We start from the raw sequence: 13,631 nt of genomic DNA, 5'->3' as shown, positions 1-13,631 counted from the left end.
GGATTTGCTGGGAAGGGCGGGGGTGGAGGGGGAGAGACGGGGATGGGGGGGCTGTTGCGCAGGACTGTGGGGGGCTGAGCCCCCGGGCTCGAGAAGACTGTGCCCACCCTCTGTCCGAGCTTGGGTGTCCCTTCCAAGTCCCCCTCAAACCCAAGGGGGGGCATAGGCACTACTGAGGGCGGGGTGGGGTCTCTCAAGGGCCACCTCTCGTCCTGGGGTCCCTGGAGCCACCCCAGTTCCAGGCTACTTGTGAGAAAGGAGAGAGTGGGAGCAAAGGACAGGCGGGGTCTTCCCTGGGGGTTCTGGGTTGATCAATGCTCGTTTGGAGCCTGCAGGGAGGAGAGGGAAGAGGAACAGGATAGTTTATGCTCTCGTTTTTCCATTTTAACTATCCCTCTACTGGTCTTCTGGACAAGGAGAAAAGAATTCAGTAGTTTGGAAAGGGAGTTGAGGGAGACAGCTGCGGATTGAGTAGGTAGGCGAGTATGAGGAGGAGGAAGGGCTGGGGAGAAGAGAGAGGCTGTAGCGGCTGCCTGTTGAGGGAGGAAGAGGTTGGGGGGAAGGGAGAGGAGGAGGAGGGGGAGGAGAGAGATGACATGGGGAGAGGAGGAGGGGGGATGGGGGAGGAGGAGGAGAGGGCTCGAGGGACTGTCTGTCTCGGGACAGGCTGGCCAGCTGGGGCGCGGAGCCGGGAGGAGGAGGCAGCAGTAGCAGCGCTTGGAGCAGCAGCAGCAGAAACAAGTACCAGCCACACAGCGGCTCCTCCGGCCCGAGAAGCCACAGTCCCCCGGCCGCGATGGCGCTGCAAAGCCCGGCGAGCGAGGAAGCTAAGGGGCCCTGGCGGGAGGCAGACCAGGAACAGCAGGAGCGGGTGGGTAGCCCCGAGCCAGAGCCGGAGCCGGAGCCCGAGCCCGTGCCAGTACCCCCACCCGAGCCCCAGCCAGAGCCCCAGCCGGAGCCCCAGCCCTTACCGGACCCTGCACCACTGCCAGAGCTGGAGTTTGAGCCTGAACCGGTGCGCGAACCCGAGCCCACGCCCACCGTGGAGACCCGCGGCACCGCGCGCGGCTTCCAGCCCCCCGAAGGTGGCTTCGGCTGGATGGTGGTCTTCGCTGCCACCTGGTGCAACGGCTCCATCTTTGGCATCCAGAACTCCTTCGGGATTCTCTACTCCATGTTGCTGCAGGAGGAAAGAGAGAAAAATCGCCAAGTGGAGTTCCAAGCAGGTGAGCGGCTCCGCGCGCCCCACCTGGCATTCTAGGCAAGGGTGTCCGCTCCGGCTGCCGCCGATCCTATACCTCCTGGTCCGAGGCACCCCTCTAGCGCGCCGCTTGGACTCCTCCCCCTTGCCCCTTGCCCGTGGCGCTGCTAGAGCGCCGGTTGCCGGGCTCTGGGCAGCCTCGGCTGTGGAGACTAGGCGCAAGAAGTCCCGGGGGTGGGACCTGGGACCTTCGTTGATCATACGCAAGGAATGAATTTTTTGCTCTGGGACATATCCAGACGCACCTTTCGGGTTTATTTAAAGTACTCTGAGCGTGTGTACTGGGGGAAAATATTTGCAGAATGTTGTGGTTTTTTTGTTTTTTGTTTTGGGGGGGAGTGCGAAGACATGGGGAGAGGAGAGAGTTTGGAGGTTGGGAGGACTTTGAGAGAAACACTGTACCGCAGATCTCCGCAGCAGCCCCTGTTCCTGTACGGGGAGCGGAGGTGTTTTCTGTCAAAAACACTAGGAATCCTGGTGACTGAGCGAAGACTCTAGCACATGGCAGGCGTGTGTATCTGCAGGAGAGAGAGGAAGGGAGGGAAGGAGTGCGAGTGGGGGGTGTGCGCGCGTCTATTTGCCCGCCGTGGTTACGGCCCAACCGGGCCCGGCCGTCCTCTGCCGCTCTGAGGGAGCGAGCGGATCTCTGTGCCCTCTGAGCTGAACCCCAAAGCAGGCAGGGAGGCAGTCTCCGCGGTCTCCTGCCAGAGAGGCGTGAGGCGGCTGGCAGACTGGGCCCTGAGGCTCACTTCGCACCGCCCCCAATCTCAGCCTTGCCCTGCCTGGCGCCCCGCGCCTCTCCGCTATCCGCTGGGTGCCTCGTTAGTCTTTAGCCGGAATGCCGGCCTCCACCCCTCCTGCCTTCGTGTGGTGCTGACTTGGTCTTCTTCCCTAAGACAAGCAGGGCTGGGGGCATAGCTCTCGCTCTTCAGGCCCGCGGCCACAGGACCACAGGCTTGTGCGCTCCTCCTGTTGAGCCTGCCTGTGGACTTGGAGAAGTCAAAGTAGCCATCCCGCTTTCTCAGCAAGCCGCCGGCGAAGCCCCTCAGCCGTTCTCATGAGGAGTCTCGGGAGCGAGCCGAGGGGCTTGGGATGCCGTCTTCCTCAAGGCTCACTCCCTCTTGTGGTTCCTCAGGACAGCTCCACTGGAGACCCGCCGCAAGTTTGCAGCTTAGAATACGTGGCTTTTTAAAACGCAGCTCAGAATAAGTGTTGCCCTGGGACTGAAGGGTTCCCTCCTCTCTCCAACCCCAAACACGTACTTCTGCTGCTCTTTGAGGGAGCCTGGGGATCATTTAGTGAATAGAAACCTTGAATTCTGGGGGCATCCACCTGTGGATTCCCTGAGCCCTTAGAGGGCCTCTCCTAGGCTCTCAACCAAGGACTCTCTTTTTTCTTTTTTTAGTTTGCTAGGCTGCCCTTTAAGAGGTTTTGGGACTCTTGGTGCCTCTGACCTTGTGATCCATCGGCGTTCTAGTGTGCGGGCCCCACTTGAAAGTTCAAGTGTGCTGCAATGGCTGTCCAAGGCAATCTCAGGACTGCCCAGGCTGCGTTGACGCCTGAGTGGAGGGGGTCCCTGACTGTGTGGAACAACATTTGGGCGGAAGGTCACTGTCACACTCACCCCTGGGACTACATTTTCCCTGCTTTGATGCAGTTCAGGGGCTCTTGGGAAGGAAGCCAGTGTAGGGCCTCTGGCTGTTGCCTAGGTTACCTTGGAGGGCACCTGCTGAGCATTGCCCTGTGGTTAAAGGCAAGCTGTTGGCCTTCGGGGTCAGTGGCAAAGTCTGGGTAAAACTTCATGGGAGGTAATGGGGGATGGGCTGAAGCTAGGCCCTGGCATTCATGTGATGTGAGCAGGCCTAGAGCTGGGGCCTTAGGAGTGTGTAATAAAACTTGGAAAAACCACTATTTTACCAGGAAGAGGTTCACTGCTGGGGAACAAACTTCAAAGTAGGTGATCATAGGGGACTCAGGGGGAGGGCTGGCTGAGACTTTCCGGTCAAGACCTCACAGTGCAGCTGGGAAGGGGGGGTAGCAGTGAGCTGTGCAGAGGTGTGGTTGGTGTGTGTTCTGACACAGACTAGATGCATTGAGGGGCTGGGGTTACCAGTTTAAGTTATGGTGAGTATAGGTCAGGAAAGGACAGAGAGGAATTTGGTATGTCCCCAGGGTCACAGACTACTTTGGCTTGGGTCCTTGCTGTATGTGTCTTGAATTCATGAAAGTTATTTTTGATACTGGAGACTCTGGGAAACACCTCAGTTTTTATTTTAAAAAAGTCAAGAACACCCCAATACACTCCTGAGTTCCTAGAAAATCTCATCCTCACCACTACCTTTCTTGAGCCCCTCAGCTTTGCCAAGCAACCATTCAGGTCCTGAGATTCCAAATGTGCCTCTGTCTCCACACACTTTCTGCAGTTTACTCAAAATTTCTCAGCTACCTATGCCACAGCACTGGTGTCTCAAAGGGATAGAATAAGCCAGTAGAAGCTTGCTAAGATATTTGTCAGCCAGTGTTTGCCCAATAGCCATTCTGAGGAACGTAGAATATACACTCCCACAGTCAAGGAGGTTGGTGCATTGTCCATTTCTATTAACGTCTGACATGGCTTACATCTCTAGAAATCTATGAATTTAATATTTGGAGGCACCCCACAACCCAAATTCTCTTTGGCTAGGCCTAATATCTTCACAGTCCTAAAGCTGTGCTGATTGGCTTAATGGGTATAAGGCTCTGCAGATGACTGAGACTATTGTGAGTGTGCCCCAGAGAAAGGTTGTTTTGATGTCTGGGAGCTAACTCCACATCAGAGGGGTCTCTGGTCATGTGAAAAAGCCATGGAGAGTAGAAGGGAAGTGGAATGCAGGCCATTCTAGAGCATGCAATGTCCAGTCTTTGTGAACTCTGTGGTGCATACAATTCTATGGTGGCAATGTATCTTGTCCTTTCTCTTCACCCATTTTGAAAAGGAAACCAACTTTCCCTGGGCCTTAGGCCTGGGATGACTGGCAGACAAAAGGTTCTTGAGATGGAGGCAGGTGACCAAGGTCCGATTTAGGGAAAAATGAAAAAAATCAAGAGAGAAATGAGCCTATACTTTTGTAGAGCTTGTGGGAAATTTGGGAATTCCCCCAACCCAGACCAAGCAGCAAACAGGACATGGGCAACCCAACAATTCGGTGGAAAGTATATCATGGCTTCCTGGCATGAGAGGGAAGCATTTTGGAGGAAAGAAAGAGCAAGGTAGCATTGATTGCAGGCCTCAGGTCATTACTGGAACCCTAAATGAGTTGGAGCTGGGGCAAGGTTAGGGTTGGGGGTCCAGAAGACAAGGCGGAACAAGTCAGAGTTTTTAACATTGTCTCCAAGCTTAGGCCTTTTTGAACGTGCTCCAGAGTAAACCCAGTACCCTGCACTTTCCACCTTGACTGCCAGTCTAGCACTGAGCCATAATATATGATGGGAGGCATCTTTTCCTGGGCAGTTTATAAGCATGACCCTTGTAGGCTCCCAGGTGAGGAGGGTGGGGCTGTGTCTCTCACCACCTGGGGAGAGGGGTAATAATGGTCAGGAAGGTTCATTATTGGGCACAAGATAGTTCAGGCTCATGGGCCACTCTGATGGAGACATAATTTTCTAGGCATGGGATAAATGATACAATCTGCCTTTGGGCAAAGAGTCCCAAAGATAGATGGGGCCAGGGACAGTTTAAGCTATCTTTCTCTTCCACATTTTAGGGGCTTTCATTGCTTAGTTCAGTGTCTCACTGGGCTGACAACTAAATTGCTGACTTTGAGAGCCAGGCGTCTTTTGAGCAAATCTGCCAATGTCTTGCCTTTGGCTGAAGGCTTTTGCTTACTGTCCAGAGAAGGTTGGCTCAGAGCCTGCTATGGCGCTTTGGGTCACAGGGCCATTGGCCAGGCATCTTTCAAGTCACTCCTCTGACTCCTCTCCAACCAAGCTGGGTCCCAAACTGAGACCTTGACTCATACCGGAGGGGATGAGGAGGAGAGGTTGGGGTACTTGGAAGCCAACCAGGGGGATGCTTGTTTGAGCTGGAGTAGCCAATTGAAGTTGGATCCCTAGCTCACTGTCCAGTAGCCTCGAGTGCTCATTCTAAGTCTAAATGTGGATCCCAATGGGCTGGTGATCTCAGTAATACTAACTAGGCAGTGACTAGGAGCTAGACAACTTGTGCCCCTGACTTACTCTGTGACTTTGAGCAGGCACTTTACCTCTCTGTACCTCAGTTTATCTATCTGTAAAGTGAAAGGGTTTGACTAGATAAACTTCTTAGCTCTGCTATTCTATCCTTCTAAAATTATGTGATATTTTATTCTTTACTATTCACTTGGCATAAATTTTGACTCATTCAGACAAATGGAAACATGTTAATCTGCCTGAATGAGGGTGTGGATGGGTTGGGAGGAGATTGGGAAAGCAATGAAAAGCCATGTAGACATCATTTCTCCATGTGTATTAAAAGACTATGGGGCTAACTCATATGTACTGATGTGGTTGAAAAGACCCACTTTTTTTTAACCCAGTGTGTCAAGGCAACTTCAGATCCACAATGCTTCTCCCAGAATGTCCTGCTTAGCATAGAATTGGGCCTCCAAGAGAATTCCCTCAACTTGGCCTTCTGCAGGCTAGCAGAGTAGTTCTGTATGCTGCTGTTTCCCAGCATTTGAGCCTGTTTCTAAAAAGCATTAAACTGCAAGCATTCCCTTAAGCCTCAGTTTGGACCCCTCTCCTGAAACTTAATTTTCCACAGCTCATTCTCATTTCTCAGAAATGATTAGTATGATCTTGGTTTTCTGTTACTTCAGGATAGAAGAGTAAACCAAGATTCCTAAGTGCAATATGATGTTTTCCTTCAGGGGGCTTCAGACAGGGCATCTTTATAGCTGGCTAAGGGCTGCTGCCTTGTAGTGGGTATGAGAGGGCTGCTGCTTGCCATCCTAGAGAAGGCCATATTGAGTATCCACAATTTCTGGGCAACTTCAGCTTCACTCAGGGCTTAGCTGAGAGTGTGGCTACTGAAGTAGCAGGCACAGAGCTCTCTCTCCTTTTCCCTGAATTTATACTTGCTTTGGAAATATTTCCTGCAGTGCCATGAAGAGTAAACAAACAGATGGACTATCAACATTTACAGAAATATATAAAGGATGTCATCTGGACCTTTTGAGCAGACCAGTTTCCCAGGAGGGTATACTGCCTTTCCCATCAACATCTTTTTGTTTTATTACATTTTGAAAGAATCATTTATTCTTTTCAGATTGTGTGAAAGATGGAGTGGGATTTCCTGTTTTGAAAGGAATTATTTCACCTGGAATTGAATGAGTAAACCTTAGAGAAAAAGCTTTATTCATAAAACACACACACACACACATACACACACACACACACACACACTCTACACCTCAAGCCATGGATTATGAGTATTCTATCTGAAAAACATCTTTTCTCATCTGTTTACAGAATTAGGTTTAATGTAACAGAAGCTTCTGTAGGGGTTGTGGGGGACTAGTGCAAAGGGCCCAGATTGGGAAACTTGTTAGGTAAGAGTGATGGAGAGAATATGGCCAGCCTGGATTGTACCTCTTGGCATGGACTCTTTGCAACTCCCCAACAGTGGGGCTTGGAAACATTTATTGTAAGTTTCTTTCTGCTTCCATCCTCTCCTTATCCTGCATCCCTCTTGGTATTCAAAGGTTATTGGGAAGAGGGTTTAGAATACTCCAGCCCTTTCCTGGTTTAAGGGTGACAGAGGACTAAGCCTAGGGATGTCTAATCATTTGCCTTGAAGTCAAGGTACTAATGATTACTAGTGTGAAATCACTTGGCACTTATTTTGTGGGTAGGGAATGTGGCCTGCTTGGGTGGCTTGAGGAAGTACATGCTTCTTCACCCTGGAAGTCTTGTCTTTCTCTGTTCTCTTGTTTGCTTGTTTCTGGGGTTGGTAGAAGAAGGGCTAAAACTGGCTGTCCCAACCACACATTTTCTTCGCTCCTCCTATTTTCACAGTGCATTTGTAATACCTCTGCTCATATGCCATCCCTTTGCTCCCAGCATTGTTCTCTCTTCTTTCCCTCATTCAATTAGAGGAACAACTGGGGTTTGGATGTTGTACAGGCCTCACTCCAGACTGGATCTCAGGCCCATTCCCACACATCCTGTGGAAGTATCTTTTCCCTTTTCCCCTTTCTCCTCTCTTATTCTCCACTTTCTTGGGGAAGGGTGACTTCCTGTGAAGCACTCAAGAGCGTAGAAGCTATCACCTCTGGATTTTTGCAGTAAGATAGCTGCTGTGAAACCTTTTCATCATTTCCACACCTCCTTTTTTCACAGCCCCAGGGCCCCAGTCAAAGAGATAGCATTGTAGCAGGTCTTACTCAATAGTATTCAACAAATGTCCTGGTCAGTTGCACCCTTCCTCTTCAAATCCTCACTATTGTTGTCCCTCAATTCCTCAGCCAACTGAACTTCCAGAGACTTCAGATGGGTTTTCAGTAGCTTCAGCAGTTCTCGATAGAATAGAACTCTTCATTCTATTTTGAGCCCCTATCATCTCTCTTCTTGCCAAAAAATACTGCAGAATTGATTGTAGAGGAGTCGAAGGGGGGAGGAGACAGACACCCATGTCCTAACTAGAGTCAAAAGTGCTTTCAGTGAGGATGGAGAGGGAGGAAGTGAAACTCCCAGGTTAGTTGCTTCCCTGCTTCCATGCAGCTAAAGGGAAAAAAGGAAAGGAAATGTCACTAAACTAGCAGTCCCCACACAGTCTCCTTGTCTAATTTATCCTGTGGATCTGTCCACCCACCTTCTTACCCAGGCTGGAAGGGTATGTGCATACACCCATGTGTCCAGACCTGTGTGTACGTGTGTATAGCTGGGTGTGTGATGTCTGTCTGGGCCAATTAGCACAGTTGCTTAAAACATGGTGCCTATGAGACTCAGGTCACAAGTTCAGTCACTTGTTTAGGTAACTGAGCTTCTCACAAAGAAAAGAACTCTTCTTCTGTTCATCACCCATGCCCCTCATGTGGGGTTGCCACTGATCCCAAGAGGACTGGGTAGAAGTAGGGAGATGACTCCCTGTAAGCTTTCCCTATTATGGGGAAAAGACACAAAGCATACAGCCTAGTGATAGCTGCTCTTCCACAGTGTTATTTCTTTGACATTTAGCTTCTTACTTCCATCAAGCACCCTAATAGTAATAATAATAGTAATAATAACAATAGAAATTGCTAACATTTATTTAGCATTTAGCAATTAATTCTGTGCTAGGCATTATGTTAAGCACTTTACATGTACCAACCCATTTAAATTCTGAACAACTCTATGAGGTAGGTACTATTATTTCCTCCATTTCACAGATAAAGATGCACAGAAGTTAAGTAGCTTGCTTAGCTCATATAGCAAATAATAGCAGAGCCAAGATTTGAACCCAGAGAGTATGAGACCAGAACTCCTGCCTTTAGATATCACCTAATACATACTAAAGATGGGAAGAGCGCAGCTACCAAGGAAGACTGCTGCAGAGTTTTCCATTCCTGTAGCCTCAGGGCATCCTTATGACTAAGGGATAAAAAGAGAGGACCAAGAAAGGGTTTAGTAAACAAAAGTCTCACAGTCTTGTGATACATGACATACTCTTCTAACCACCCGTCTTCCTCTACCCAGAGTCATGGTCCTTGGGTCCAAAACAGGGCCAGAGAAACCATCTCTTTTTAGTTGGTTAGCCTGAATAAGTCATATAACCTTTCAAGCCTTCAGTGTTCTCATCTTCATGGTGAGATTGACAGTATTTACTTTTATAGGACTATGAAGGGTCACATGAGATTCTGTATGTGAAAGACATTTGTAAATTGTGAAGGGGTTGGTATTATTATTATTATCATCATCATCATCCAGTAACCTTTTCCAGCTCCTAGAAAGTGAGTTGCTATACCTTTCTCTAAATATTTCTGGAAGAGGAATCAACCTCTCCTCCCCACCTTCCACCTCCCCACGCCATCTCTTCCCCATCTCTCCTCTGTATTCTTCTGCAGTTTTATTACCCAGGTATCCTGTAGCTAAGGACTGGCCATGTTTTCTTTGTTCCTCAATTCTCTAGGAGCCCAGGGAGAGGAGGGGCCAGATCCCAGGTCATATACATTCAAGGAAACAAGGCATGTTGAAATATTTACAGCTCTTGGCAGGAGCTCACAAACCTCCCTTTGAGTCAAGGACTGAGTTTTTAAATAGGAATTGCTGCGCATTGGGGGCAGATGGTGGGTGGAGTTAGGGTGTCACTTCCTCCCGAGGGTCTCTCACAGGGCCTCTGTTCTCCTGCAGGTAATGAAAAGAAGGAAAGGGATATTTAGGGTCAGAAGGTCTGGGCCAGGGGACATTAAGCAAAGAAGGGGCCTTACTCCTTTGTATTCAGTTTCGGAGTGGGCCAATTTCCTTATGTTCTAAACAGGATAGCCCCAGAGAACAGAGGCCACAGAAAGCCAGAGGCCTGGAGGAGGACTGCAACAGCAGGTTTTTGTTTTTGTTTTTTTAATTTTTATTGGAGTATAGTTGCTTTAAAACTGTTAGTTTCTGCTGTACAGCAAAGTGAATCAGCTATATGTATACATACATCCCCTCTTTTTTGGATTTCCTTCCCATTTAGATCAGCAGAGAGCACTAGGTAGAGTTCCCTGTGCTATACACTAGGTTATCATTTATCTATTTTATACATAGTATCAATAGTATATATGTGTCAGTCGCAATCTCCCAATTCACCCCCCCACTTTGTTTCTATTTCTGCTTTGTAAATAAGATTGTCTATACCGATTTTTTCAGATTCCACATATATGCGTTAATATATGGTATTTGTTTTTCTCTTTCTGACTTACTTCACTCTGTATGACAGCCTCTAGGTCCATTCATGTCCCTACAAATGACCCAATTTCATTCCTTTTTATGGCTGAGGAATATTCCATTGTATATATGTACCACATCTTCTTTATCCATTTCTCTGTTGATGGACATTTAGTTTTCTCCCATGTCCCGGTTATTGTAAATGGTGCTGCAGTGAACACTGGCTGCATGTATCTTCTTGAATTATGTTTTTCTAAGGCTATATGCCCAGTAGTGGGATTGCTGGGTCACATGGTAGTTATATCTTTAGCTTTTTAAGGAACCTCCATACTGCTTTCCATAGTAGCTCTATCAATTTACATTCCCACCAAGAGTGCAAGAGGGTTCCCTTTTCTGCACACCCTCTCCACCATTTGTTGTTTGTAGATTTTGTGATGATGGCCATTCTGACTGGGGTGAGGTGATATCTCATTGTGGTTTTGATTTGCATTTCTCTAATAATTAGTGATATTGAGCATTTCTTCATCTGTTCGTTGGCCACCTGTATGTCTTCCTTAGAGAAATGTCTATTTAGGTCGTCCACCCATTCTTGGATTGGGTTGTTTGTATTTTTGATATTGAGCTGCATGAGCTGTTTGTATATTTGGGAGATTAATCCTTTTTCAGTTGCTTCGTTTGCAAATATTTTCTCCCATCCTGAGGGTTGTCATTTTGTCTTTTTCATGGTTTCCTTTGCTGTGAAAAAGCTTTAAGTTTAATTAGGTCCCATTTCTTTATTTTTGTTTTTATTCTCATTACTCTAGGAGGTGGGTCAAAAAAAATCTTGCTGCAATTTATATCAAAGAGTGTTCTGCCCATGTTTTGCTCTAAGAGTTTTATAGTGTCTGGACTTACATTTAGGTCTTTAATCCATTTTGAGTTTACTTTTGTGTATGGTATTAAGGAGTGTTCTAATTTCATTATTTTACATGTAGCTGCCCAGTTTTCCCAGCACCACTTTTTTTTTTTTACATCTTTATTGGTGTATAATTGGTTTACAATGGTGTATTAGTTTCTGCTTTATAACAAAGTGAATCAGTTATACATATACATATGTTCCCATATCTCTTCCCTCTTGCATCTCCCTCCCTCCCACCCTCCCAATCCCACCCCTCTAGATGGTCACAAAGCACCGAGCTGATCTCCCTGTGCTATGCGGCTGCTTCCCACTAGCTATCTATTTTACGTTTGGTAGTGTATATATGTCCATGCCACTCTCTTGCTTTGTCACAGCTTACCCTTCCCCCTCCCCATTTCCTCAAGTCCATTCTCTAGTAGGTCTGTGTCTTTATTCCTGTCTTACCCCTAGGTTCTTCATGACATTTTTTTTGTTAAGTTCCATATATATGTGTTAGCATATGGTATTTGTCTTTCTCTTTCACTTCACTTTGTATGACAGACTCTAGGTTCATCCACCTCATTACAAATAGCTCAATTTCGTTTCTTTTTATGGCTGAGTAATATTCCATTGTATATATGTGCCACATCCTCTTTATCCATTCATCCAATGATGGACACTTAGGTTGTTTCCATCTCCTGGCTATTGTAAATAGAGCTGCAATGAACATTTTGGTACATGACTCTTTTTGAATTTTGGTTTTCTCAGGGTATATGCCCAGTAGAGGGATTGCTGGGTGATATGGTAGTTCTGTTTGTAGTTTTTTTAAGAAACCTCCATACTGTTCTCCATTGTGGCTGTACCAATTCACATTCCCACCAGCAGTGCAAGAGTGTTCCCTTTTCTCCACACCCTCCCCAGCATTTATTGTTTCTATATTTTTTGATGACGGCCATTTGGACTGGTGTGAGATGATATCTCATTGTAGTTTTTTTTTTTTTTTTTTCGGTACGCAGGCCTCTCACTGCTGTGGCCTCTCCCGCTGCGGAGCACAGGCTCTGGACGTGCAGGCTCAGCGGCCATGGCTCGCGGGCCCAGCCGCTCCACGGCATGTGGGATCCTTCCAGACTGGGGCATGAACCCGTGTCCCCTGCATCGGCAGGCGGACTCTCAACCACTGCGCCACCAGGGAAGCCCCCTCATTGTAGCTTTGATTTGCATTTCTGTAATGATTAATGATGTTGAGCATTCTTTCATGTGTTTGTTGGCAGTCTGTATATCTTCTTTGGAGAGATGTCTATTTAGGTCTTCTGCCCATTTTTGGATTGGGTTGTTTGTTTTTTTGTTATTGAGCTGTATGAGCTGCTTGTAAATTTTGGAGATTAATCCTTTGTCAGTTGCTTCATTTGCAAATATTTTCTCCCATTCTGAGGGTTGTCTTTTGGTCTTGTTTATGGTTTCCTTTGCTGTGCAAAAGCTTTGAAGTTTCATTAGGTCCCATTTGTTTATTTTTGTTTTTATTTCCATTTCTCTAGGAGGTGGGTCAAAAAGGATCTTGCTGTGATTTATGTCATAGAGTGTTCTGCCTATGTTTTCCTCTAAGAGTTTGATAGTTTCTGGCCTTACATTTAGGTCTTTAATCCATTTTGAGCTTACTTTTGTGTATGGTGTTAGGGAGTGATCTAATCTCATACTTTTACATACACCTGTCCAGTTTTCCCAGCACCACTTATTGAAGAGGCTGTCCTTTCTCCACTGTACATTCCTGCCTCCTTTATCAAAGATAAGTTGACCATATGTGCATGGGTTTATCTCTGGGCTTTCTATCCTGTTCCATTGATCTATGTTTCTGTTTTTGTGCCAGTACCATACTGTCTTGATTACTGTCGCTTTGTAGTATAGTCTGAAGTTAAGGAGTCTGATTCCTCCAGCTCCGTTTTTTGTTCTCAAGATTGCTTTGGCTATTCAGGGTCTTTTGTGTTTCCATACAAATTGTAAAATTTTTTGTTCTAGTTCTGTGAAAAATGCCAGTTGTAGTTTGATAGGGATTGCATTGAATAGCACCACTTATTGAAGAGGCTGTCTTTGCTCCATTATATATTCTTGCCTCCCGTGTCATAGATTAGATGACCATACATGCGTGGGTTTATCTCTGGACTTTCTATCCTCTTGCATTGATCTGTATTTCTGTTTTTGTGTCAGTACCATAGTGTCTTGATTACTCTAGTTCTGTAGTATAGTCTGAAGTCAGGGAGCCTGATTCCTCCAGCTCTTTTTCTTTTTATTCTCAAGATTGCTTTTGCTATACGAGGTCTTTTATGTTTCCATACAAATTGTAAAATTTTGGTTCTATTTCTGTGAAAAATGCCATTGGCAATTTGATAGGGATTGCATTGAATCTGTAGATTGCTTTGGTTAATATAGTCATTTTCACAATATTGATTTTTCCAATCCAAGAACATTGTATAACTTTCCTTCTGTTTGTGTCATCTTTGATTTCTTTCATCAGTATCTTTTATTTTTCTGCATATATGCATTTTGCCTCCTTAGGTAGGTTTATTCCTAGGCAGTTTATTCTTTTCATTGCAATGGTAAATGGGATTGTTTCCTTAATTTATGTTTCTGATCTTTTGT

General features: G+C 46.5%; 1 protein-coding gene across 2 annotated transcripts in view; it reads left to right on the top strand.

Annotated features, from left to right (window-relative positions):
- The first annotated feature begins 619 nt into the window (after positions 1–619).
- The window catches only part of SLC16A2 (solute carrier family 16 member 2), a 117,041-nt gene continuing 104,029 nt past the window's right edge, over positions 620–13,631 (top strand). Inside the window, exon 1 of one of the 2 annotated variants that reach the window (XM_022580879.2) lies at positions 620–1,226. In XM_022580879.2, the coding sequence (XP_022436587.1) occupies positions 797–1,226 (430 nt within the window). In that variant the 5' untranslated portion in view covers positions 620–796. The remainder of the gene's footprint in view (positions 1,227–13,631) is intronic. The other variant, XM_022580880.2, reaches the window with a different exon arrangement.

The sequence above is a fragment of the Delphinapterus leucas genome, chromosome X (genome assembly GCF_059928025.1).
Source record: "Delphinapterus leucas isolate spDelLeu-1000000601 "Yukka" chromosome X, BTC_Dleu_Yukka2, whole genome shotgun sequence".
NCBI classification, from domain to species: domain Eukaryota; kingdom Metazoa; phylum Chordata; class Mammalia; order Artiodactyla; family Monodontidae; genus Delphinapterus; species Delphinapterus leucas.
This window is presented reverse-complemented; position numbering and strand designations above follow the sequence as displayed.